Source organism: Sciurus carolinensis, chromosome 5 (assembly GCF_902686445.1).
Source record: "Sciurus carolinensis chromosome 5, mSciCar1.2, whole genome shotgun sequence".
In the NCBI taxonomy this organism is placed as follows: Eukaryota; Metazoa; Chordata; class Mammalia; order Rodentia; family Sciuridae; genus Sciurus; species Sciurus carolinensis.
Window position 1 is genome coordinate 130821877 of NC_062217.1, and position 27816 is coordinate 130849692.

At 45.9% G+C, this 27816-nt stretch overlaps 1 protein-coding gene across 1 annotated transcript; it reads right to left on the reverse strand.

Annotated features, from left to right (window-relative positions):
- Positions 1 to 7879: 7879 nt before the first annotated feature.
- Positions 7880 to 26668, reverse strand: Mat1a (methionine adenosyltransferase 1A). The gene is made up of 9 exons (XM_047553430.1): positions 26354 to 26668; positions 22239 to 22316; positions 20818 to 20940; positions 17550 to 17662; positions 16783 to 16926; positions 12386 to 12604; positions 11098 to 11280; positions 10608 to 10741; positions 7880 to 9979 (listed from the first exon to the last, which is right to left on the reverse strand). The coding sequence occupies exons 1-9, from the start codon at positions 26445 to 26447 to the stop codon at positions 9877 to 9879; spliced, it is 1191 nt and encodes a 396-aa protein (XP_047409386.1). The 5' UTR covers positions 26448 to 26668; the 3' UTR covers positions 7880 to 9876.
- Between the last annotated feature and the right edge of the window lie 1148 nt (positions 26669 to 27816).

Here is a 27816-nt window from a genome sequence, read left to right on the forward strand (position 1 = left end):
CCTCTCAAGAGGAGGCACTGGGCTTAGGGGAGAGAGGTACAAAGACACCTCAGGGTAATGGCAGGGACAGGGGCTGATGGGGTGATGGTGTCCCACACTTTTCCCAGAGGAGCCTCTAGGAAGCCAGAGCAGAGCTGAGAGGCCAGCACTGCCCCTTCTGCTGGAGAACACACTGGGCTCAGAACTAAAGGACAGACTAGATCCCAGCATACTTCGGTCACAGCAATAGTCCCTCTGGAAAGCTAGTGTTGGGGGCAAACCATCTCAGAGAAGTAGAGGGAAATGCTGGCCCATCCTGGTCCTGCTCCTGCTCTTTAGAAGTGTCCTTACCTGCATCACCTCGGTGTCCTCTGTCATTTGGGATCTTGAATAGCCTGTGCAGTTGGGAATTCCTATCCTCTCAGGCTGCATAATTGGCTCAGTTGCTGTAGCCTCGGATGAGAGGGCTTTTCTGGCTTGAGCCTGCATCCTGGGTTCTTCCTGTGGGACCTGAAAACCTTGAAGGCAGCCCCCTCAGACTTGGGGACAGAGGGGATCCCTGATCTTCAGTAGTCAGGAAAGGCCCCTTCCTCCCTCCAGAACATGGTGATCTTGTCCTCCTGCCACCTTCAGGCAGGGTTCAGTCACCTGACCTACTACTGCCTGGGTTGCTAATTCCCCCTCCTTATTTGATGTTGCCTCTGACCCGAGGATTAACCAGTTGAATAGTACATTTACACTTCAAAAAGAAAGAATCAAATTTCTCTCCAGAAAGTTTGTGCCAAGTTACACCCCACTATGTTTAAGGTTATCTATATCCTTTCATTTTTTTGTGTGAGCCCTGGATTTTCAGAACTTTCTTTTTATTTTTGCCATCTGTTTGCCAAGAAAAAATGCATTTTAAAAAGGTTTTTTTTAAATGTAAGTGCAGCTGAGCAACTTTTGTTTCTTGTAGCTTTTTTCATTTCTTTCATTATATTTGTTCACTCCTGTTCTTATATTTTGTCTATTTCCTAACAAGGTTTTGTTATCTTCTTACTGATGTGTAGCTCACTCAATTTGGCATTGCAAATATTTCCTAATGTGTCACTTATCTGTACCCTTATTTACCTTTGTGTTTTTTCTTAATGCATATGAATTTCATTGTTATGAAATTAAATTTGGCAAGTGATTAAATGTTTGTGTCCTTGCTGTGTTATCAGATTCTACTGCTGTGACTACCTGAGAACATTAACTTAAAGTGAAGAAATATTTATTTTGGCTCATGGTTTCAGAGGATTCAGTCCATAGTACTGGGATCTGTTGTTTTGGGCCTGTGGCAAGGCAGAACATCATGGATGGAACAGACCTCATCTCTAGAGTCTCTTGGAAGGTTATAACCACCATTCTAGTCAGTTTTTTCATTGCTAGGACCAAAAGACCCAACAAGAACAATTTTGAAGGAGGAACGTTTGTTTAGGGCTCATGGTTTCAGAGGTCTCAGTTCATAGATGACCAACTCTGTTACTTTGGGACTGAAGTGAGGGTGAACATCATGTCAGAAAGGTGTGGAGGAGGAAAGTCGCTTAGGACATGGATCCAGGAAGCAGAGAGAGACCCCACTTTCCAGGAACAAAATATATACCCCAAAAGCACACCTCCAATAACCCACCTCCTCCATCCATCCTCCATCCATCCTCCATCCATCCTCCATCTTACCTGCCTAGAGTTAGCACCTAGTTAATCCCCATCAGGGATTAAGACTCTCATAACCCAATCATTTCATCTCTAAGCTTTTTTGCATTGTCTCACACATGAGTTTTTGGGGGATACCTCACATCTAACCCATAATCTCTATCACAAAATTTTTATTCTTCAGCCTATGGTATGCAGAAAAATGCATTCTTTTAAATCCAGTACTAAGGACCAGACATATTCTCCTGGTACACTAGTTAATATAGGATAAGAGTTTGGCACTACAGAGTTTACGTCCTGAACCACCTCACTATGGTGGGCAGATCTTAATTATTTTTGAAAATGTGCTGCATGTCCTTCAGTGTTTCCTATCTTAGCACATGATGATTTATTTCACAAGTTGGGCATTTCTTGCTCTTCCTGGAGTCCTGTTTGCCCAAACATTGGTCTTCACTTTCTTACTGATTCCAGGTGATGGTGATTCTGACTGGCAGTCCCAGCAGGACCAGCTATATAGACTTGGGGATTATTCCATTGAACCATCCCAGAGCAAAACTCACTGGGCAGAGGTCTCAGTTCAGAACCAGCAGGACGTCCTGTCATGTACATGAAGCTGTTTCAGAGTCAGGTCCCTTCCCTACCTGACAGCCCAATGACCATGGAAATGAGCATGCCTGAATTTCTCTAGAAATGTAATTTAGATTAATTTGTCTCCCACCATCAGTTACACCCTTGGCTTCTGTGGGAAATGTGGACTGGGTGTCACAAGTTCCCTGGAGCCCCTGACCCTCTTTAGTCCTCATCAGAATATTTATCTCTTTATTAAAATTGCCCTGCCCTGGAGAAGATTCCTGACCAAACTGAGTTCCCTGTCCAGTATGAAAGAGTATAAACTCAGCTGTTTCAGCTTTCTTGTCCTTTTTTACTTAACTGGTTCATTTCTGTCTCATTTCCTTTTAAAAATTTGTATTTTAAAACACTCCTTTTCTGATTGCAGACAAATTCTTTGCATAGACAATTATACTTGTTAATTAGAATTTTAAATCTCAGTGACTTTCCTTTTTTAAAGCAATGACTCAGAAAGATAGCACTCTTGAATTATTTTTCTACATACCAAAATGTATGAAAATACATGAATAGACCCAAATATACATATAGTTTTTATATAATTTTAAGAAGCCAAGAGTACTTGGATTTGTATTTATTGATTGATGTTTCAGTATGTTGACTTGTTTAGAAATGAGTTCCATGTTTTATCTCTATCACATAACTTTTGGACTTTAACAGGCGTCTGTGTTAATTTAACAGTTAATTTAACAGTTTTAGTTTATGTTGAATGCTCATTTATCTGAAAGTCAATTCGAACAGAATTCCTTGGGAAATGTTATCACACAGATATATTTACATAAGAGTAACATACATAAACACATATAAACACAAAAGTCTTATTGCTTTAAAAGACATAATTTAAATTATGTTTCTGACAAAATGGGACTATTAAAGTCACCTTTTCAAATATCTACTTTAAGATTGTTATTTGCAGTCTTATGAAGACTGGGGACCAAATTTTTCAGGCAAAGTAGTTCACATAGCAACTTGGCATTTTTTTTAAGTCTCTTCTGCCCTTTTTTCCCTCCGTAGCTAATGAGTTTAGGGGTTGACTCTTAAGTGTTTTGCATTTCATTTAGAACTGGTGGAAATAACAAACTTCCGAGTGACCTTGGATTAAAAAAATTACCTTACTATAACCCGAAACCAGAAGAATAGAAAATACAGAAATCCAAAGGTCTTTACCCTATAACTACAGTTTAATAATTATCTTAAAAGTGTTTACAAGAAATGTTATAAATTTGGCATGCTGATCAAACAAAAATATTAAACTAGGCATGAAAAATCCAATGTGGATTTATCAGAAACAAGGCCATTTGATGTTACCATAAGTTCAACAGTATAAAAAGGCACAGGAGAAATCCATACCAAAAAGTGGAGCAACCACCAGCATCTCTGCTAAAGCTGTCCCTAGGAATCCTGGGGGCAGTTGCTTTGGTAAATTTGAATCAGTCCTGTCCTATTCTGTCTCCAGGACCCATTTTCTCCAGATTCTAATATATGTTGTAACCAAACAACATTCCAATAGAAAATCATCTCTAGAGTAAAAGTCAAACCAAATGCACAAAGTGCCCTCCAAGCAAACAAATTTCCTCTGAAAGAAGCTGGTAGTACTAGTCCATAACATTTTATCTCACACCAATTAGTACTGCAAATGACCCAAGCAAGATCTAAGTATCTATTGAGCCCAAAACAGCAGAAGTAGAGAATTCCCAGTTCACACCAGTACAACTACCCAGTCTGGAGTCAGTCAACTTACCCTCTGCCCCCCAAAGACTTTCCTTCCACCAACGAAGTGGTTGTAGGCAACTGATGCTACAAGGAGGAGAAAAGGCAGAATTCCCTAGACAAGACTCTGACAACTTCTGGGAATCCCCTGCAATCCCAATCATGGGGTCAGCTTGTCACTAGCAGCTGACTCTCATGAGCAACTGATGGTCCTCTCAGTAGCATAAACCAAAGAGCTGCACAGTCTATAGAGTACTACTCCTGACTGACTCACCAGATTTGTTATTGGACTTGGTCTATCTGCTTACCACTTGAAAGTCAATACTGGAGATAAGAGTTGGTGGGAAGGAAAGCAGTTTTATTTCAGGACTGGTCCTAAGATGATGGGGCAGGCTATTAACCTCCTCAGCATCACTAAAAAACAAAGCAACAACAGCAACAAAATCTTGTGGAACTCAGGTATGTGGAGGGAAAGGAGGTGTAGCTGTACAATGGTCAGGGATGCTGGGTCTTCATCATACAGGGTGTTCCTTTTTTTTCTTTGACTAGAGCACTGAAGTGGATCCTGACCTCTTTGTGTGAGTTTCTGTAATTTCTTTAGAACAATATTATTACTTTTCTGCAAGCTAAACATCACAGAAAGTTACATGCTTTGTGTTAGTCGAAGCCAAGAATTGAGGATTGGGGAAGGTGAAACACTTTCTGGTGCTATCTGAAGATCATCAGAAATCCTGATATTCTGGTGATTATTTAGCCGATTATTTAATAGTTAACATCTTAATCACTTAGGTGTTTTCTTCAGAATTGAGAACGCTGGGCAAAGGAAGGGGAAGAAATTCTGCCAAGGTTCACTCCCAAAGAAGCAGTCAATGTTCTAGCAGGAGATCTTGCAGCTCAGAGACCAGGCATCTGTCACATTGCCTCTTACATTGTGCCTCGTCACACCTACTCTGGAGAATTTGACATGGGTGAAAGTTCAACACTCCTTGCATCTCAATGAAGCACTGCTGAGATGCTACATCTTCTACCCAGAGTCTTCTCACATTCCCCTCCTTCTCCATACGCTGTCACCTGTAAATACCTCTTCATGCCTTTCAGTCCAGGCTCCTACTTCCCCATCCACAGTTCATACCTCCTGAGTGCCTACCTCCATTTGATGTCACACTCCTCTGGCCCATCTGTGGGAAAGGAGGTGTGTCATTTCACTGTCATCTCATGGTTACTTCTAGTGCTAAAAGAAAATGTTGAGTGATCATTGTATAAATTCTCATAGAAACAGTGCTACTCTAAACAGGTGCTAAAAAAAATCCTACAGAATGATTGTAATTTACATCTCTGCACACCTGAGACTGGAGGGACCAATCAGAGGATAAGCAGGATTCTCAAGTCTTTTGGAACCTCTTTTCTAAGAAGAGCTCAGGAGACAAGAAAAATGGACATCTCAAATTCATCTCTAAGGTGACCAATGTTACATCAAGTACCTACTCTATGCTAGGCCTTGTACTGGAGTCAGGAATGAAATGGAAAGAGAGAGAGAGAGAGAGAGAGCACACAAGAGAGAGCGCGCACCCAGACGTAGGGAGGGCCAAGGCCTATGCGGGCAACAGTCATAAGTAAGCCAGCCCTGACATTGGTAAAGAATTAAATTGGAGAGAAACTAAATGTGGTCACAGGTGTGTTGATAAGCTTGGTTATGGCAATCATTACACCATGTATTGAATTATTTTATTGTATACCTTGAATATATACGGTATTTGTCAATTATACCTTAATAAAACTGGGAAAAAATAAAAGTTTTCTTGTTTGGGTTAATACATCATCTTCTGTGTATGAGCTATTATTATTGCCATAACATCATTATCAATAATAAAAGTTACTTAAAAAAATTATAATCTTTAATATCTTAGTATCAGATAAAGATGGTGTTATGCTTTGGGTCTGGAATGTGCCCCAAAGTCTCATATGCCCCCCACCCCGGTGCAGCCTAAACAGAGGTGGAGCTTCAGGAAGTGATGGATCATGAGGACTTTGACACCATTGGTGCATTGATCCATTGGCAGCTGATTGGACTACTGGGAGGTAAGACCTAGTTGGAGGAAGTAGATCCCGGAAGAGTTTATCTTCTCTCCAGTCCCTTCCCCTCTCTTGCTGCTTCCTGACTTCCATAAGCTGTGCAGCTTTCCTCTGCCACATCCTCCCCCTGAGGTTCTGCTTCATCTCAGGCCTAGAGTAATGGATCCAGCTGACCATTGATTGAAACGTCAGAAACTGTGAGTCAAAAGAAAATTTTCTTCCTCTAAATTGTGACTTACACAGATGGGGTTGAGCATAATTTAGGGAGAGTATCTGGGAGTATCTTTCCGTAAGTTGAGAAAGCTGAGGCTGAAAGGAATCTGAAGAATTACTACGTGAAGAAAAGAAAGAAGGTTTGGCAGATACGGAAGAAGTCAAGTGAGGGGGCTGGGCCCCAAGGGGCCCAAAATATGTTTTGGCATATTGTGTTAAATACTGAACAACACACTGGAAATAGAACGGAGGGGTTTTTCAGAAACACAGAAATTTCATCCAAAACCCACAGGATGAGATGGAAGCATCCATAGCAGAATGACATGCAAAGGTCCTGAGGCAGGAATGAACTTGGCCTGTTTCAAGAAGTCAAAGAAGCCAGAGAGTCTGGAGGAAGGTGGGATGGAGTAAAACTCAAGACTGTGGGCAAAGAGGTAGGCACTGAGAAGGCATGTAGAGGAGTGACAGCCTAGTCACACACTTAGAATTGACCCTCCTTGCTGGTCACTCCCTCCTACCCTCTTTTGCTACTTCCACTTTTCCCTGGCATTTTGACACTTGAGGGCTTCGTGGCTCAGAAGCTGACTCTATTGTTTCTGATAATTAGTTTGCCTTTTCTGCCCATAAAGCTCTTCTTCCACAAACAATCATTATAATTAGTTTCAAGGGTTTTTCTGTTCACATGGTTCACATGTGTTCTTGCAAAATGTGTATCATTTTCCATAATGTGCAGTATCTCATATGGCCCATGTAGTGGCTTTTCCAGGCAGAGCTTCCCTCACACAAGACCAAAGCCCTCCTGGCTTTTGCCTTTGCCTTTCTCCTCTCTTCCCCACCAGCCTTGGTCTCTGCTATATCTCTGCCCTCTTGGCACCCAGGTCAGACTCTTCCTCCAGTGAGGGGAGAAGCCACATGGATCTGCTTTCCACCTGCGTCCCTGAGCTGACTCCTTCCAAGACCACATGTTTGCAGGAAACTGCATAGGTCCCACCTCTAGGCTAGGTCCAGTTCTGCATAGCTGGGACTAATACCGAAACTGGTTATTCTCTTCATAGTTGAAAATGTGGGGAAAGGAAGTATGCACCCACTAGAAGTTCTGACTCCTCTCTCTGTAGACCACGCCCCTTCACTCACACACTTCCATCTGCTTCCCTTATTCAACCTACAAACAAGGCCCACCTCCTGCCAATCTTACTGTGACTAATGCGTGGGAAGGGGTGGAAGAAGACACCGAAAGGACTAGAGGTAGCCATGCATGTGGTCAGGAGACTGAGACACTGAGACTGAGGAGTCGCTGGCCAACCAAGAGCCCTTGTCACATTTCAAACCCTTTTTGGTCCTTGGGTCCCCACATGTAAAATGGGGTTCCTGAGAATGTCTACTTCAGAGGAATACAGGGAAGCACAAATACAGCAAAGCGGTGACTCAACACAGGAGGTGGTAGATCAGAAAACCTTAGTCCATGGTGGGGTCCGGGTCCTACACAGGCCTGGGTTAGGGTACCCAGAGTGCAGGACCCAACTTTCCTGGGGATGAGGGAGTCAGGTATTACTTCATGGAGGGAGTAGCTCTGGAGTTTTGCAGACAAAAACTAAGCATAGGGTAATTGCTCCTAATGAGTTTTTATTCATGACCCTAGCGGGAACTATTAACAAATAAATGTTTTACTTTTATATTAACAATGTTAGCAAAAAGGATCTTGTTTCTCTAGGGTGTAGGGAAAGTGTAAAATTCTGAATTTTTAATCCAAATAGAGCCCAAGTTAGAGGAACTGGATCACCTGCAAACCTGTCCCTCCCTCTGCAAAGAGAGACTTGAGGAGCCCAGTGGAGAGACCCCAGCTTCTGTGTTACTCACTAGCTCAAGGGTTTGATGACCGCTAAGACTTGAGTTTTACTTCCCCTGCAGAGTTTCGATTCCTTGATGTTAAGGGCTGGGGTCTCTGTGCTCCCAGAGGCACAAGGGAGCAAGCAGGACATCTGCTCCCTAAATGAGGTTTCCTGGCTGCCTCTCCCAGCCAGATCTGGCCATGTGTGCCCTGAAGAGCCAGGTCCCTGGTGTTCTTCCTGAGCCTGCATCCCTGGAAGCTGGGGAGAAGGTGGAGGTTTGCCGAGTATGGCCCAGGTTGAGGATGGGTGGGGCAAGTGGTGCCAGCCACAGATGGAAAGTCAAAGCAGCAAGTAGCTTCAAAGACTCAGGGGACCAGGGACCTCCCAGGCCCTCATGGGAGATAATCTGTACCCAAAAAGCTACCCTAGCAAAGACAGAATCTCCTCATGACATCTCAGACAACCAGGAGGCAAGCCCTGCACTGGGTCACTATTTAACGCTGGGTATCTTGGCCTTAGGAATAGTCTTGCTGGAAGGGGCCCCTGAGGGGCCTGCACACATATTCCAACAGCATTCAGACTGCAGAGGGCACAAGGGCCAGAGAAGGAGAAAAACTTGAAGGGCACAGGGCTCCTGTCCCCTGACTAAGGACTGCCCACCTGTGCCAAGACAAGCTGCTGCCCTCACTACAGGAGGCCCAGATGGGTCTGGATGTGACTGAGGCCACGTATCCTGGAGGCCTAAAACGCCAAGCCCTACAGGTTCCTGGGAGATCAGGGAGCTCATATTATAAGTCTGCTTCTTCATTTCAAACTCTAACCCAGCCTAATAGGCCAAGAGGCCCAGCTTGCCCTGAACAAATTTTCTGGAATAAGAGAGGGAAGCGAAAGTCTTTCAGTTCTATCCTAACTTCCTAGAGCATTGTCCAGGGCTCATCAAGAGCTGCTGTGTGGCTCCCCTAGCTCCTAGGAAGCCTAGGCCCAGGCCTTTGGGACAGAAGCCACAGTCTCATGTCAACCTGCTTAGTCATTGCAAAGGTCGATTTCTGGCATAAGACTGGGATGGGGGAGGGACTACTGAGTCAAAGATCCTAGGATCACATCTAAGCCCTGATATGTGTGACTGAGACCTTGTGAAAGACTTTGTGCCTCAGTTTCCCCCTTGTAAATAGGGATAATAAAAGGTGCTACATCATCGTGTTATTGGAAAGCGTTTGTGAGACCAGTACTTAGCTAGATCCCCACATATTGCAGATGCTCAGGAGATATCAGCCCATTATCCACAGCACATGCCCAGTCACACGGGGGGTTTGTGAAGACTATGGTTCAGCAGTGCAGCTGCAGATGTGGAAGAGAGGTCAAGCATGCCCAGGCCCACAAGAAGCCCTGAGGTGTGTGTACTGCACTGACCTGGGCACACACCCAGGGTGGAGGAGCTGGTCAGGGTCTAGGTTCTGGTAAGAGGTTTGTGAGGGACTTTACTCCTGACAGGAAGGATCTTCAAACTAAATCAACATTGCCCTTGTCTGAGGGACAGGCAGGGAACATTGAGACTATCCTCACAAGGAGACCTGACCTCCAGCACCAGGAAGCCATCTGCCCCCTGCCATTCATGGTGATAACAGGATGGACCAAAATCAAAGGGAGCTGACTCTGCCCTGAGGGGTGGTGGTTAGGAAGGCATGCCCCAGAAGGGTCTGGGAAATTTAAGAGTTGTAATCCTGCAGAAGAGCAGCATCCAGGGTAAGGCCAGGCCCAACTCCCACCAGCTCTAAAACACAAGCTTCTTGGGAATCTCCCAGGGGAACTCGCTCCTTCCAAAATGGCCATAGCATGCTGTCTTCTGGTAGATTGGCTTCTTCAAATCCAAATCCCTGCATGTTCAGAAGAAGAAAAGGTCATTTTTTAAATTGCAGAGGAATTTCTCTGAATTCAAGCATAAGCGCAATTAATGGACAGACCTTTTGTGGAATTTCACCACCCACTTGCATGCCCTACCTATGCCTCAGCACCATCTTGCTCTACAGTTTAGGAAATGGAAGCTCAGATGTTCAGAGACAGCTGAGCACTCAGATGCACTAGGAACCAGGATTTGAACTCTGCCATATGGTGCCTTTCTCTTCTCTACTCCACTCCACCGGACTGGCCCAAGTCAATGTCTACTGGGTCAAGCTCCAGAAAACAGGGATAGCATGAGAATTGAGATCATGTGGAATGGATTTGCCTACTCAATTCCCAGCTGTTTTGCCTTTTAATTACTTTCCTGAGATTCCCCAGCTGCTCAAAGATGGCCCCACTGGAGTTAGCATCTTCTGAGCCAGCAGGGATCTCAGGCAGCCTCCTTCCACCTGAAAACCAGACATTCTGTGTTGGGGTGTGCACTGTGCTGGGCCAAGAGCTCAAGACCCTCCTACTTGTGAGAGCTTGGAAAGTTCTTTCTGCTTCCCTTTCAGGTGGGCTGCACATCTGGGCAAGGGAGCGGCAAGGTCCCAGGAATTTTACCTGACAATGACACCCGGTCGAAGGTCGAAGTTCTTATTCACCACATCAAGCAGCTCTCTCTCTGTCTTCTGTGAGGTTCCATAGGTGAAGAGGGAAATGGACAGTGGCTCCGCCACACCAATGGCATAGGACACCTTCCAACAAGGTCAAGCTCAGTGACTGAAGCTTCTTACAGAGACCTGGATGTCCTCAGGTCAAGGTCAAGGAACCACACTTCTCCTACCCCATGGGCTCTGACACCTTATCTTCCCAGCAGCCCCTACTATTTTCATAAAGTGCCACTCCTTGATGTTCATCTCCCTGAACACTTCTGTTCTGCCTCCCTCAGCTTTCCAGAGCACTGACCACAACACCCAACCTGTGACACAGAGTCACAACATTGGCAGATGTCTAACTTTCTCAACAGGTCAACGTCTTATTCAGGGTGGAGCTGGGCCAGGGCCATCAGCAGGGGCAGGCAGGCAAGTCAGAGTGGGAGGGGGTGGCCTACCTGGACAAGCACTCTCCGGCAGAGCCCTGCTTTCACCAGGGACTTGGCCACCCAACGGGCGGCATAAGCTGCTGAGCGGTCCACCTTGGTGTAGTCCTTTCCAGAGAAGGCCCCACCACCATGAGCCCCCCAGCCGCCATAGGTATCCACAATAATCTTGCGACCAGTGACACCTGCATCCCCCTGCAAAGGGAAAGAAATGGAAGAAATGAGAGCCAGAGCTCCTGAATGACTGGAGCAGGCAGAAGTCCTCAAGGAGGAAGTCATCTGCAGGGAGTTTCCAAAGACCCCTTGGCTGGTAATCAACCAGAAACCTCAGGCTTTTGTCTGTTTTGTCGCTGACCATCTTTGGGAATCAGGTAACCTATCAAAACCTCATGATAAAGTCCAAAAGATGAGCCAGAAGTTTCCTAGGGACACAGCCACCCTGTGCCCCCTGCTTTTGTTTCTGATTCCATCATCAGGAGAAATCCAATTGCAGACAGCAATATCACCACCATAAATGCAACTTTGGGCTGTGCCCCTGGCTTGTGCCACCAGCAAATGCCATGTTACCCATGTCCCAAGTGTGCCCTATGCAGCATCAGTCGACAGAGATGCCTTTTAAATGAAATCATCTGGGATGAGTCTGCTTTCTCTAACCCTCCCTTTGGACATCCACAGTTCGCACTGGTGTGACCAGGCTTTGAGAAGTCCTGCAAGAATGAACCGGAAGCCTGACCTTCCTCTCACCCTGTGTTTCCACACCTCATTTGTTCCCAGAGCCTGTCAGGGGCTCACCCCTGTGGCGAGGCAGTTGTGGTCCCTGGCAGCAGTCAGCTGCCTCTCAGAGGTGTTCTGCCAATCTCCACCTCCTTGTTCCTGCAGTTCAGGGAAAAGCAGGCAGCAGGTGTCCCCACTAAACACCCTGCCCCACTATGGTGCCCATGAGAGCTGGCGGCAGCCATGGCAGATACCCAGCAAGTGCCACTTTGGAGGGGTCAGGTACGAGCAGGCCCCAAGTGAGGATGAGTACCTGAGCAGGGAGTGGCAGTGGCAGCTGTGGGCAGGTAGGATGGCATTTGAGATGGTCATAGTGGAAGGGTCAGGCAGTGCTAAGCAGGAGACTCCTAGGGACGGGTTGCACCTTCCTGGCATACTGACAGATACACAGTAGGCCCCCATGGAGTGCCACTAAATATACAGAAAATACACTGACTTCACCTCTTTTCCATGGCCAGACCTGGCTGAGCCACAGAGCTATAGCTCGCTGCTTGTGTGCAACTCCAGTAACCAAGACCCAGCGCACCTGGGGACCTCCGATGACAAACCGGCCACTGGGCTGCAGGTGGTAAATGGTGTCTTCATCCAGGTACTTGGCCGGCACCACGGCCCTGATCACCTGCTCCTTCAGTGCCCTGCGCATGTCATCCAACGTGATGTCTTCGTTGTGCTGCACAGAGATTACGATGGTGTGGATGCGCACAGGGATGACTGCACCATTGTCCTGCATGTATTGAACTGTCACCTGCCCAAGAGAAGTGCAGGGAGGCCTGGTGAGGTTGAGGCCTGAGCTGATGGCATGGTTGCCAGGCAGATACCCAGGGGCCAGGCAGGGTTGCCAGGGGCCGAGTGAGACTTCTTGCCCCCAAAGGCCTTCAGAAAGTTAATGTGACACGTCTTTATGTTTGAAAAATCACCTGGTACTATGTACAATGGGGAACACAGCATAGCTATTCCCACATGTGACCACAGTTAGCTTTGCTTAACAACTTGAGTTGCAGCTAGGCACATTCTCTTTTATCCTAGAGGCTTCTGGACACCAACAAATGTCTCCCTGGCCAAAGCTTTCTTCTGACCCTCCATGTCCTTGGGCCAAAGTATCTCTACTACCAGTGACTACAGGAATCCACAGGCCGTGTGTCAGTGGCAGGAACAGGGATAACTTGGCCCCAGGTTGTGAATGTTTAAGAGAAGGCTTTGGCCAGAGAGACATCTGTTGGCACCCAGAGCCTCTGAGACAGAAAGGGCAGTCTGATGGGTGGCCCCAGCACCCTCAGTGGAGGAGCCCTGGGGCCATCAGACTTGCCTGCTGCAGGGACAGGGTGAGCAGGATGCTGACCAGGGGGTGGAGATGGAGTAGGCAGAAAGCTCTGGACTGGCTGCACCTCGGAGTTTTGCCAAAAGAAGGGAGGGACAGAGTGCACCTGGAGGGAAGGAGCCTGCCCATGACGCCCTGACAGGTCAGGCCACAGACACACAGCTAACATTCCTTTCCACCATGATTGGCTGGTTCTGTGTTCATCCTGTGCATTATCAATCAGTGCTTAAGACATCACAAATGAGAAAAACAAAGCGATGGAAGGGAAACGATTTATGTGATGTCACACAGTCAGTTTGTGAAGCACCAAAGAGCCAAACTGTGCTCAGATGGATCCAAAATCTCATGTTATTCCCACTGCAGTACAGGTGAAATGCTTCTCCAGAGACCCTTTCCTTCACTGACTCATCACTGAGTGCAGGAGCCTGATGTCCCAGAGAGATGTCTGTTGGTGACAAAGGAAAGCAGCCTGGACACCCTGGGTTTGCACAGTGAGTGGGAAGGAGGTGGAGAGGATGGCAGATGAGGCTGGGATAGGAATGAGCATTGGGTGAGCATGCATGAAGCTATTGCATGCTGGAAGTCATGCCAAAAACTGAGAAGCTGTTACTACCACAATTTACAGGTGGGTAGTAAGAATGCCAAGGTTCCAGAATGCAAGTGCCTTGGTCAAGATCATACACAAGACCTAAGGTCTGATTTGGAGTTTTATGGCCTGGTGGCCAGGGTTCTGTTCAACAGAAGTCTGCTACTTAGGACCCTGAGGCATGGGCTAGACCATAGACCCAACCCTACCTAAGGTAGTGTGCACCCATGAGTGACACCCACAGGACTTGAAGGCATGAGGTGCCTGCAGGGGTACATGTATGCTGGATAACCCCGAGATGGACACTGGCCCACAGGACTGTCCCCTAACCTGGGGCCTGGTTAGGACCATAGGGCAGCAAGCAGTCTTCCTGGGGCTGTTCCCATAGCAATGCCTCTGCCTGCCTGTGGCCCCTCAGTTATCCATCAAATGCTGACTTCTGCTGCTTCCTGCCTGGTCTAAAGAGCGATAGGGTGGGATCCAGAAGAAAGGAGCGCAAAAGCCCTGGTCCGCCTGATGCCTGAGGCTAGTGAGATGGGCAGATGCACACAGACATTGAGCACTAACCCTTAAACCCTGGGCTGTCCACACATGGAGCCCCATGAGAGGGCATCAAAGGGTGGAGTGGGGTGGGGTTCCCCAAGAGAGGAAACTCTGGGGCAGGCTCTCACACCAGGTGCGCTGCATGGAGCCTCAGAACAAGGATCCATTCCGAGGAGCTGCCCAGGCCAGGTCCCGCTGCTCTCCTGGAGGACTCCACCCCTCACCCTGGCACACTGCATGCAGCGTCCTTGCAGAGTGGCAGAACTGGGTGACAGAGCAGAGGGCTCCAAGCACTGCTCTTATCTCCTCATGTCAGCAAGATATGGGGAAAAATACACCATGGAAAACACAGCTCTGACCAGGTACAAAAATAGCCATCACCTTGCCACCCAATTCTCAGTATCAGCAGCAAGAATTTGCTCAGGTGGAAAGACTCATCCTGTTCACAGTCAACACTGGTTAGATGATGAAAATCCTTCACAAACAGGGCATAGGGAAGGAGGCCTGTGATTGCTCCTGGCACAATGCCACTTGCACCAAGGGAGCACAGGGAGGGAGCCTGGTACCTGATGCCCTCCAAGGGGTCACCCAGAGTACTACTGGTCAACCTGCACCCTCCAACTGGAGCTGGCTCACAGCACCTTAAGAGACCCTGGCACCCATAACAGCACCTTAAGAGAATTCAGTGCAGGCTCACATGAAGAAAAGCCCTAAAAGAACCACCCTCCCCACTTCCCTCAATGACCATAGGCTAGACACCTTCTATTTATTATCTAAGCTAGTCTATCCAATGGTGGATCCTCTACTGCTCACTCTCACCTCCAAAAAGGGAAAGTTTGGTCAGCTCCACTGACCGCCTTCCATCCCTATTCTGGGATTTCCTTCTCTGTGAGTCTCCATCCTGCTTCCAAATCATGGCACCATTCCAGGACATGCCAACCTCTCTGATTCCCTTTCTTTTAGTACCACCACAATCTACCTGTGTCAGCTCTCCTGCTCCACAGCCTTCAGCAACAATGAGAGAGGCTGGTGAGCCCACCTCCCACCTTCAGGGCCACGTGGACAGCACAGGAAGCCCTAAGGAAGGGTTCTCTTCTGGTCATGAGCATGACCCTTGGTACAGTCAATCTGTGACTTCTGCCCTGTGTGTAGCCTCACGTGTGGGAGAGAGAAAGAGGCATCTCTGTGCCACAGGAATAACAGGACAGAGCCCCAGACACCATGCTGAACTATGAAACCACAGGTGCCAATTCCAAATGTAGGAGCAAGAGAAGGTGCTGTCTGTGGTGACCAGTCATGACGTGCGTGAGGAGATGGGAACTTTGCTGGTCACCTGTAGGCAAGCGATGGACCCCAAGTAAGGCGAAAGGTAGGAGCACACATGTGAAGCACTAAGTGCCAAGGGGAACCTGAGGGAAATGGTGTTACTTAAGCAAAGACGGGGAGAGGCATAGACAGAGGAAGGTGAAGTTGTAAGACCATACGAGGCTTTGCATGCCAGAGCAACAAATGGATTTCTCCTTCCCCCACAGGAAGAAAGCAGACACTTACAGAAAACACTGAATGGTTGTCAGGAAATCAAAGTGAAGCCTGTAGGATTTCTAAGCAGGGAGAGCATTTGGGAGAGCAGGGCACTGATGCTGGCCTGGTAGGCAGTGGGCAGCTCTGGTAAAATCTCAGGACACAGGCAGGACACTGAGTGGGACTGGAAACAGGTGACACTGGGCCACACGAAGTGGGCTCTCAGGAACATGTGCTTGAAGGGGAGAAATGGGGCTAGTGATCTGGAGGGACCTGCAAGTGGGAGGATGTGGGTGCCAAGTATGTGAAGGGGCAAGTGAATGGAGGGAGGGAGCAAGTGGAGGAAGAGATGCCAAGACCTTGGGGGATGACATGTTGGAATGTAGAAGGGAGCCAGAGCAGGAGGCCATTGGGAAGAGGGCCATTGGGGTCATCAGGGTTAAACAGGGAGGGGTCATGGGGACTGAAGGGCAGCAGGAGACCTTCACATGTACTAATGCTTGCATCACCACTGACCTTCAAATAGGAACTGCAGGACAGATTTCAACACAGCAGGGAGCAGAGAGGCCAGGGCCCACGGGGTTGGCCCTGGACACAGTGGAGGTAAAGGCCTTTTATGAGGAACGAAGATAAACAAAAGGGCCACAGTGAGACATAGGCAGCATAGATCTCGAGATGTGGAGACCTGTGCATGTGGAAAGGCAGGGACCCAAATACCTGAGACTGGTTAAGAAGTAAGTCTGTGGCAGGAAGTGGGGAGTCTATATATGACAACAAAGCAAAAAATAAAAAATAAAAAAATCTAGAACAGTTTGGCCAATGTTCATGTATTTGGGGAGGAAGAGGGGAGGTACTTCTAGAGTGGAAGAGTTTTCAAATAAATAGTTCTTTGTGAAATGGACAATTCTTTAAATGTCCAGACTGAGCTCTGCAGAGGGCCAAGGAGGCAGCTCACCTGAGTCTTGGAGTCTGGCCTTAGCCAAGGGAGGACACCGGAGCGCCTCAGATCTGCCATACGGGCATTGAGCTTGTGAGCGAGGATAATGGTGAGAGGCATGCATTCTTCTGTCTCGTCAGTGGCATAGCCAAACATCAAACCCTGCAGCCGGACATCAGGGAACACACCGAGCAACATCCACTTAGACCAATAGGACACTTGTTTTCTCCAAATCTAAAATGTCACTAGTGCTTCAACATTATTGGATGCCTTATCCATGGAACACTTTGTGCCGGGCATTTGTGAAATGGAAGACATCATCCCTGGTCCCCAGCACTCCAGGAGGGGTGGGATGAGAGAACCTGGGCTCTGGGAATCTCTCTACCCTACTTCATTCTCTGCATTTTTTCAGTAGTTTTGTACTTAGGTTAGGCACCTGAGCTTCTGAATGACAGTTAAGGCCCTTGATTCTCATTCAACGCAGTGATTTTCACACTGGGTATTGGGGGTACCTCTGGAAAAACCTAAGGGACATGAGCCATCACAACCTTTCACAATACAACACAGCCACACCCTAAAGTCATTGCCATGGAGCAGGGATGCCCAAGTCACTCTGGGGATGTTCCTTCACAGCTCTCATGCAGCATGATGGGTTTCCCCGATAGTAGGACTGATCCACTGCCTGCGAATTTCCCCAGCTTGCTCCTCAACACAGATCACAGCCTGGTCCAAGACAGACTGCACTGGAGTGAGGTCCCCACACAACTCCCACAACATTGATATACCTGATCTCCTGCACCAACATCCTCTTCATTTCTGTCTAGATGGACACATTGGGCAATATCTGGGGACTGTTGCTCCAGAGCCACCAGCACATTGCAGGTCTTGAAGTCAAAGCCTAGGCAGAAGGGACACATGTCAGAAATATGGGGATTGCCAGCTTCCTGGTGGACTGTGCATCCCTGACATGGTCCTTTGTTATGGGGTAGGTGGTCTCTAACCAGCAGGGCTCTGTATAGGCCCACAGCTGCCACCTGGGATAGTGTGGAGAGGCCATGTATCATCTCCACACTGTCTTTTGTCAGAGAAGATTCTCTGTGGTACATTTTACTGTATTCCATTATACCTTAGTTTAAAAAGTACACCCTACATGGAACTGCAGCATAAAAACCAGGTGACACTGGCTGACAAACAAGTGAGTGACTCTCAGCCCTGTCCCTTAGGTTTTTCCAGAGGCATCCCCAGTAACCAGTTTGAAAAATCACTGCATTGAATGAAAATCGAGGGCCTTAACTCTCATTCAGAAGCTCAGGTGCCTAACCCAAGCATAAAATTCTGAAAACATGCAGTGGATGAAGCAGTGTTGAGAGACTCCCAGTGCCCAGGTTCTCTCATCCCAAAATGTTCACAGGGCCAGTGGCAAATGGAAAAACCACACCCCTGGGACCAAGGCCCCCATCTGCAAAGGTGACACACAGAGCTGGAGGCTGGGCGAGACCAGCATGCTGGATGCCGTCCAGGAAGTCTTGCAAATAGTCGCCCACTGCAGACAACCCTGGAGGAAGCTGCTGGACGTGGAAAGCGTGTTCCTCTCCCTGTCAGCCCTCCTCGCTGGCCTGGGCTCAGTTTCAGGGATTGTGAGAATGAGAAGCCATCACAGATGCTCACCATGAGCTCACTAACCTCTTTCCCAGAACCCCAACAGCACCCCCTTTCCAGTCTGTTCTCCTACCCACAATGCCAACACTACATTGTTTCTGTTCAAGCCTCAGTGGGGATCTCCTGCCAAAAAATGAAATGGAAACTCCTCTGTTCAACACAACCCTTGCTGCAGGAAATCTTTTAGGTAACATAAACTCAGGGTTAGTCTTCAGCATGGTATGCTTTCCACCTCTGCCGGGTCCCTCTGCCTGCAGTACTGCTCCCCTGTTCCCCTGCCCACATACATGCCCAAACCCTACTTACTGTCAGCATTTGACCCTGGACATTTACCCCTGCAGTTTGGCTCCCTCCTTGTTTACTATGCCACAGACTCGCCGTGCTCAGTGATGTCATCTGAGGCCCTCCACCCAGGAACAGCAGGTCATCTTTGCCCTTTGCACCCCCTTTTCCCTGGTGGCTGTTGTTGAGCATGCAAATCAATGGCCAGTCTTCAGAGAGCAGCAAAAGGACTCCTCATTCTGCATTAGACGTTTTGCATTTACCTAATTACTTTCTGCCTAGGTAATAAATCTTCCCACTGCTGAAAATCAAGCAGGGCTTCAAGTGTAAAAATAAAAAAAAATTTTTTAAATTAACAACAACAACAAAAAAGATTTGGGAAAGCAGAATTTAAAAACCAAAAGGAGAGGGGAAGAGTTCGAAAAGGGCTCTTCCCCTTTGTGTAAGGAGCAGCTGGTTCTGCCAAGGAGGTCGTCACAGCCCACGATGGGCCATTTGGCACGAGTCCGTGGGCCTGTTTGGGAAAGGGAAACTCAACCAGCTGAGCCCAAATTCGCCAGAGTGGGGCTCTCTGTCATTTGCCCCTTACTGGGGGACATTACCTCCTGGAAAAATTCTCTGCTACAGAGAAAAAGGATTGCTCTTGAATGCGGTCTAAATGTATGCACACAAATTGGCTTTTCCTGATGCACAGGAGAAGGATCTGCATGGTGACATCTCAGGAAGCTGCTGCTCTGGGACAATGTGTCCCCTCTGTGAACACCCTCATGTCCTGATGGGAGGGACTCATTTGAACACCTTGATTCTCTTTCCAGTGATTCTTGACACATTCTGAGAAAACTTCTATGCATTCTAGTGACTTAATTGCTCATGAATTCTTTGAGCCAAACCAGACTATGGTTGAACTGAGTGTCTCATACTGTGAGTGGTTCTCTCAATTATAAACATTGGACATGGGCATCTCTGTCCTCTATGACACACAACGATGTGACAGAGACACAAACAGTTAATATGTGACAGATGCAGAAATGAGCATCTTCCAACAGTCATGGTCTTGTTTGTGAGTCTTGATTATAGGTCTGAGTATCAGCAAGTTGAAAGTCGACCTTTTTGCCATTACCTAAGGCCACTACATTTCCCACAGTGACTCCAGAGAATTAGGACCAAGCCAACAGAAACTCAAAAGGAATATTTCATTTTGAAAAACTAAAATTGCCTAAATATTTACTACCAGAGGCTGTCACAGAATCTCTAAGAATTAGAGCCAGCACCCTCCACGGGAAGCCGGCTTAGATAAACAGCCCCTGTGGCTCCCTTGGAATGTTGCTATACACAGGTCCTCAGCATCCAGCCTTCACACTTGGGTCCCTTGAATCACCTCCAGGCTGTGCTGCTCCCTGGCCTGCCCAAGCTCAGTCATTGGAATCTGCTTCCAGACTCTCAGTTCTTCCAAGCTTTCCTCCTCACCTGGTTATACTTCTCAATTCCTTCCTAGGACTTGTGCCTCTACCCTGGGTTCTGGCTTCCACCACCATCTGGCACCAGAGCTCACCTGGGCCTTCCTGTCTTCTTCACCTGACTAGTTCTGGACCAAGTCATCTTTCTCCATGCTTACAATGAGGAAACGCATGGTTTGGTGGAAAGCACAGGGATTTCAAACCTGGTGGCCACTCTGTATGTCAACTTATGTGAGTCTCTAAGTCACTATCTGCACAAGAAGTACATCAGAGTTTCAGAAATGTTGAAGACAAAATGATGCAGAGAATAGCACCAGGGCCTGGCAGAGAACATACTCGGCAGAGAGTAGCTTCCACTCAGTGCTTCTTTTTCTTCCAAAGCCTCTGCCAGCACCAAGAAGTAAGACCTCAAATGACACCAGTGAACAATGGACAGGCACATGCTAGTTCCACCAGGTGCATCACACACAGTCAGACTTTTATAACTTTGCCAGAGCCTTTGAAGGCTGAAACCTGACAGATGGCTCTAGGGAACTTTTTTTTTTTTCTGGCAGGGTTTGTACTTCCATAAAACTGAAAGTTCAGATTTGATAGCTGCAGGGGGCACTGTCTGCAGAGACCAACAAGGATTCCAGACCCAGGGGCTAGTTCTCACCCTTGGCAGAGTCGTCGTAGCCAATGTGCTTGATGGTGTCCCTCACCACCCGCTGGTAGTCCACCATGGCCATCGAGGTAATCTCCCCACACAGCAGCACCATGCCTGTCTTGCACACTGTCTCTGAAAGGGAAGGGAAGAGGTTAGAAGCCATGTATGTGCCTGTGGGGGGAAGCTCAAGTACCTAGACCCCTCACCGTATGGAGAAAAGGACTCACAAGGGGACTTGGGAGGAATGGATTCCAGAAAGAAAATAATGACAATAAAAAGTTAATCCAGCATAAGCACTGAGCATCTTCAAATGCTGCCTGAAGAACGAGGCTTCAAAAAGAATCAGTTACACTTAAGTTTTATACCAAGCAATCACTTCTTGTGTGATTTGGACAACTTGTTTAACCCAAGTCTCAGTGTCAATAGTTATTCCATGAGGATAATAGGACTTGGGGTTGTCTGTAGCTGTCATAATGAACTAGTGAATGCATGTGATCCCTCACTCCACTTTGCTAAAATTCTACCACAGGCTGTAGAGAGTGGAATCAAGAAAGACCAACCTTCCTCCAGTTATTTACAAAGACATCAGGATGAGGTCTACCCTTGAGGGGCATGGGTCTCCAAAATATTCAACACAGGGGCTAGGATGCCACCAGAGAGAGAAGGTGGGTCTTCACAGTGGATAGAACCTGGTACTGACAGTGAGAACATTGGGGCTCTGGCATCCCTGGGTGGTAGCATTGGCCAAGACCCTGATGCAACTGGCACCATGGGTTGGACTTGGGCCCTCCAGGCCCTGGAGTCCCTGGCTCTGTTGCTGTGTTAAAACTTCAACCCAGGCCAAGAACTCATTCTGGGAAGAACAGTGAAGATCTTCAGCCTGCACAGGTCTCCAGGAAACAATGAAGGATGCAGGTGAACAAGGACTCCCTTGCATTGATATTTCCATGCTAGTTTAACCTTGACCTCCCTTAGGAAAGCTGTTGGTTTGGTTCTGGACAAATGATGAAGATGCTGCCCTTGCATTGCTGTTAAATGGGTTTAAAGACCTGAGTCATACCATAAGCTATGGAAAACAAGACAGAGGACCCAAACATTTGCCACAAAAGACTCCTGAAATGGGCCTAAAGCTCATGACCACCTGAGAAGCTACCACTGTTTCAAGTTCTTTCATCTCATCTGGAGGTTTCCTAAGGACTTGAAGGCACCCTGCTCCCAGGAGAGTGACAGGAGGCCAAAATATTTTGTGGTTAGAATTTTTTTTTTCTGATTCCTGATCCAATACACAGAATATTGTATGATGAAGAAATCTGCTGCAGACCAGAGAACATCACTTTGGAATTCAAGAGATGACTCCATGGTCTTCTGCCCTCTAAAACCCTCAGTGCAGCCCACCCAGGTCTCCAGCAGGAAAGGGCGGGGTCTCTTACCACAGGCCACCTTGGCATTGGGATCTTGCTTGAGGTGGGCATCCAGCACTGCATCACTGATCTGGTCACAGATCTTATCTGAACAAGAACAAACATGAGTGAGAATGACAAAAATAATAGGTATAACAAACTGACAGGTTAACATAATTTGATACTGTCCATGTATATATCAAACCCACCTGCCAAACAGAACACTTTTAAATACAAGAAATCAGAAATATTTTGAAAATTTTATTTCTTCTCATTTCTGCCTACTTTTGGATGACATGTACTGTATAAAATCATAGCATTTCCTAAAAAATGAAATACATTTCAAACTCAACTCTTCTAAGAGTCTAAGGCAATTCACACACACATACATTCTTTTCACTAAAATATCTTTCATTCTCTGGCACATTCACTTTAATTCTAACATCTAGAAAAGTCCTAGAAGTAGAACTTAAATCCTGCAATATGTATAATCAGAAAAATGAGAGATTACACTCTATTTATGTATGATCTATCAAAATGTTTAAATGCATTCTATTGTCATGTACAACTAATTAGAACAAATAAAATTTTAAATTTTTTTAAAAAGAAGGCTTTGCATAACCGATATAGAATGCACTCCTATGTTTTCTCCTAAAGGTTTATGGTGTTAACTTTATGGTGTGAACTCTTTTTTTATATACCTTTATTTTATTTATTTATTTTCATGTGATGCTGAGGATCAAACCCAGTGCCTTACAGGTGCTAGACAGGCACTCTTCCATTGAGCTACACCAACAGCCCAGTCCCTATGGTGTTAACTCTTATATGTACTTCTGTCATCTATTTTAAGTTGTTTTGTGCATTATGTGAGGAAGAGATCTAATTTCAACCTTTTGCATGTGGCTAATCCATTGTTCAAGTGCCAACTGTTGATGACCATTCTTCACTTATTGAATTGTTTTGACACCCTTGATCATAAATGTAAAAAAAAACAAAAAGAAATAGAAGTTAAAATTATTATTGATGTCAGTTGGTAAGATTAGTGCTATGATGAAAAATCAGATGGGACAAAGAGCTGTATGGCACTGTGGGTTCTGTAAGATGCAAAGCACCATGTATAAGACACCACCCCCAAAATGGATGAAACTTGAGGACATTGTTAAGTGAAATGAGCCAAACTCAGAAGGTCAAGAGACATATGGTTTTTCTCATATGTAGAAGTTTCAGAGGAAAAAGGGGGAAAAAAGTAGGGCAGATCTCATGGAAATTTGGAGGGAGATCAGTAGAGTAAAGGAAAGGGACCAGGGAAGGGAGGAGGGAAGGGAAAGGGGAAATACCAGGGAATGGTTCTAGCCAAACTGTATTCTTACGTCTTGTGCATGTATGAATATTTAACGACAAATTCCACCATTGTGGGCTTTTGTGCATGATACTACACGTTATGGGTGCACTATAATGCACCAATAAAAATTTGGGAAAAAAAGACACCATCACCAAATACATAATTCCACCCATAAGAATTCTACAAGGACACCCTACACAGAATTGCTGTTTTATAGAACTTTTCCATAAACATCTCACAGATCCTCCCTCTGGTCACTCCACCTCCTGGAAGTCAGATGTGCTCATAGCTGGTTCAGGGTAGGACTGACAGGGATTCAACAGGAGCTGGGATTTGATCGTATTCTTCCACTATTGACCTTAAAGACTCCACATGTCTACCACATGGGACACTAAATGGCACTGTGAAAAACTCTACTTTTGCTTTGAGTTTATGCAAACTGAATACTCACAAAGAAATAAAAGTGATCTCTTTTTACACCTACTACATCTCGTTTAATGTTCAAAATATCCATGGAGTCTGCTCCTCTTAGTAGGTTAATATGTTTTTAAGTTAAGAATTCAGATCCAGAATCAAGTTGTTCAGCTCTCAAAAGCAAATGTTAAGTTCCGTAACTAAAGGTATTAGTTAATCTGCCATTAAAGGTGAATTTTCTATTTTATCCTTCAGAAACTATTACTAAACATATTAGAGCTTTCCTCTCTATCCTGCCAGTGGCAGATAATGGTTGTAAATGCAGGCATGTCTAAATCCATAGCCTCCGCACACCCGTACCAATGAAGGCCTCCTTGGGCTAAAATATCCTAAGACTTCAGGCCATCAGTATTCCAAAAAGTTATCACAGGCTGATCATGAATGTCTCTGCTTATTTAAAGGACCCAACTTACATGTCCTACTCTGGATAGGGAAATGCAATTGCTATAGGTACAAAACCAGAGTTCAGCAAGCTTGTTGAGATAGCAGTGCAGATAGCATAATGCCTGAGAGATAACACTCTTTTTAGGCTTTCAAAATTCCTATCAGTATCACTCAATAGACTTACAATAGCTACTAGTTGCATTTCTTGGAAGTTAAACAAGAAACATGAATTTTATCTTTCTAGTGGAGAAGAATTCAGTCATGAAGTGACAAGCAGAAAGTCACCAAACATTAGAAGAAACTGACTTAGTTGGACAGTTCATTTACCTTGACAAGTAAGAGGGGAATCAGATAGACTGGTGGACTGTCAAAAAGCAGCCAAAACAACTGATGGATTGGCGGCGGGCATTTTCATTTTCTGTCCACTGAAACACATGGCTGTTAGGTAAAACAGGCCATGCTTGGGACCAGTGGCCACTGCGTGCGGAAGGACCTCCTTCCCTTTTTTTTTTTTTCTTTTTTTTTTTTTGTTGTTGTTGTTGGAACCCAGGGCCATGTGCTTGTAAGGCAAGCATTTTACCAACTGAGCTATCTCCCCAGCCCGGACCCACTTCCTTTGGGTGGAACAAATGTTTCTCCTAACCTATAGGTGATCTTTATAGGCCATGGAGCTGAGCAGAGTATGCTGGATATCAGCAACTTATCTAAGTATAGTAAACCTAGAAACTATTAATTTGTGCACAATGAAAAAAGTTGTTTACATTGAATTAAGTCTAAAGTATTCAAGGTTTTCGACAGCTGCACTATTGACATTTTGGGCCAAATACTTGTTGTGGGGTTGTCTTGTTCGTCACAGATGTTCAGCAGCATGTCTGCCCTCTATCTAACATGCCACCGCCATATTTGTGACAGCCAAATTATCTCGACATTACAAATACTCTTGAGGGAAAAGAGGCAAAACTGTTTCAGTTGAAAGTATGAAAGTTAAGTTTCTTTGAGAAAGAACAAGAATAAGGAAGATGGGAAAGGCAGAACTGGAGATAAGTTATCATACACTTCAAATTCCCTCAAACAAACTTGAAGAAGTGCTAAAATACATGCATCTGTGTGTCCAGCCTCCAAAGTTCTCCTAGAATAGCCATTCTCAAAGTGTGGTTCCCACATAAGCAGCATCAGCACCTCCTGCAAACTTTTTGAAAAAGCAAATTCTAGAGCCTCTACCAAGACACACTGAGTCAGAAACTCTGGGGATGGGGTCCAATACTCTCAATGTCAACAAGTCCTTGAGTGATGCTGATATGCCCCAAGGCTTGACATTTGTCCTACAATTTGAAATTCTGAATATCTGAGCATTGTCTTCATCCTCACCAAGAAAGCCTCTCCCACTTTCCCATATCAAGTCCACCCACCTTTCAGGGACAAAAACAATGCTTGGATTTTCTTTCTCTTGGAAGTCATCAGTCTTCCTCTTAGATGATAACAAGACCCCCAGCAACTGAAAATCTATGTCAGCACTGTTCAGAATGCAGTACTATTCATTTTTAAACTATACATGCTTTACATGCAAAACTTAGTGATCAATGGTCTTGTTTGTGGAACATTCTCTTGTTGGCTTAAAGTGCACATTGATAACAGATTAAAGATTTAGGGGAAAAAAAACTATAAAAAGCTAAGATCTGATGGTCCACTTTGCATGTGGACACTTTACCAACCAACTGCTTATTCTCTGTCTTGACCCCACTATGCTGAGATGCTGGTGGTGGACAACTGCATGGACTTCTGGCTTCATAAGGAATAACTGTTTTACAAAACCACTATATAGTGTTTCTCCAGAGATCCCTTATGTAAATCACACACATTGTTTTAAAACATCTAGTAAAAGTGGCTGCCTTCATACAGTCTGGGAATGATGGATTTGCCAATCAGTCCAGGACAACCTACTTACCCGGATGTCCCTCTCCTACAGATTCTGATGTGAACATGAAGGCTCCTTCTTCACTTAGAGAATGGTCACACAAGCCATCCACAGGTCCATTCATTTTTCACACTTTTCTACTCTGCTCCTTCAAGGTGACAATTTCAGTGCTGTGATTTTGCCTGGGGTTTTTTCCCTACAGACCCACAGGCTTGTATTTGGCAGAGTCACAGGGATCACTTCTGCCTAACTGCCCAGTGAGCACCTGAAAGTAAGGTGAGGATGGGCGAGGGGGAGGGAGCGGATGGAATAGGATGTGTCACTCCCTCCGACTGGTCTGAGCTTGCTCCTGAGTGACTCCTATATATGGAAAAGTGAAAGTGCCTGAATAATCATGTGAGAACATTGGAGGAGTCCATTTCCTGGGAGGGGAGTCTTCTTACCTTGAGGAATTTCAATCCTCCCCTCTGGTGGCCCAAACCTTAGGCATCTGGTCAATGTAAGGTGAAGAAAGCTGCCTAGATTTTGCAGAAGTGAACCTCCTTTGGGACTTCCTTTCAGTTCTCCAGTTAATCTCAGTGTTGCTCCAAGGTTAACAGCCCACTTTGGAGGGTCAGCAGTCAGGGGGAGGTGGTCAGTTGTTACTCAGATACAAACAAGCAGCAAGAAACTCTTTCCCAGAGATATGGTTTAGGCTTAGATTGCAACACTCTGTGGCTTTGCTGTTGGGTGCTACCTCTCCTCCCCCACATCTTATCTGGATTGGGCTCCCAACCTCCTCCTCAGGGCAGAGCAGGAGCGTACACCTGTACTCTGAACCAGCTGCAATATTACACAACAGACTGATTTTAAAGGAAAAGCTTTTGAGTTCACATTTTCCTGCTAACTGAAATCCTCTAGACTGTTAACTTCTCTCAGTGACTGGCAGGCACGTTATCAGGCAAGGTATTTTTCAAAAAATTACATGGACAGGTAATGGAGGACAATAGATTCTTTTGGAAAAAGATTTTTTTAAATATTTTTTTAGTTGTCAATGGACCTTTATTTATATGTGGTGCTGAGAATTGAACCCAGTGCCTCACATATGCCAGGCAAGTGCTGTACCACTGAACCATAACCCCAGCCCTGGAAAAGGATTTTTGAGAGACAGATTCATTACAGGAAAATTATCAGAGTCCAGGTTCCCAAAACAAGATAAAGTAAACATCTATGCATTTACTTCAACACACTTGATAAACGTCTCATTCACATAACTCTTGCATTATTTTTGCCTTGATCCGGAAAAGTAGGTAACAGTATTATAACTAGGCAGCATCTCTTATCTCGTTCTCTCCTACTCTCAGATCTAGCTATATCCTCACGCGTATGGAATAATAATAGAGAATTGAGCTCACAGAGAATGAGTAGAGGTGGAAAAACCAGTTCCCACTAGAATGCAATAAAAAGTAATCAACCAAAACCTTGTTCATCAAATGTAGAACTGGGGAAAGCAA

Excerpts from the sequence above, each read along its gene's own strand:
- Mat1a (XM_047553430.1), bottom strand. The coding sequence starts at position 26,447 with ATGAATGGACCTGTGGATGGCTTGTGTGACCATTCTCTAAGTGAAGAA. Across the intron at positions 20,941-22,238 it reads CAATGCCAAGGTGGCCTGTG|AGACAGTGTGCAAGACAGGC; the intron begins GTAAGAGACCCC and ends CTTCCCTTTCAG. Across the intron at positions 11,281-12,385 it reads TTGTCATCGGAGGTCCCCAG|GGGGATGCAGGTGTCACTGG; the intron begins GTGCGCTGGGTC and ends TTCCCTTTGCAG.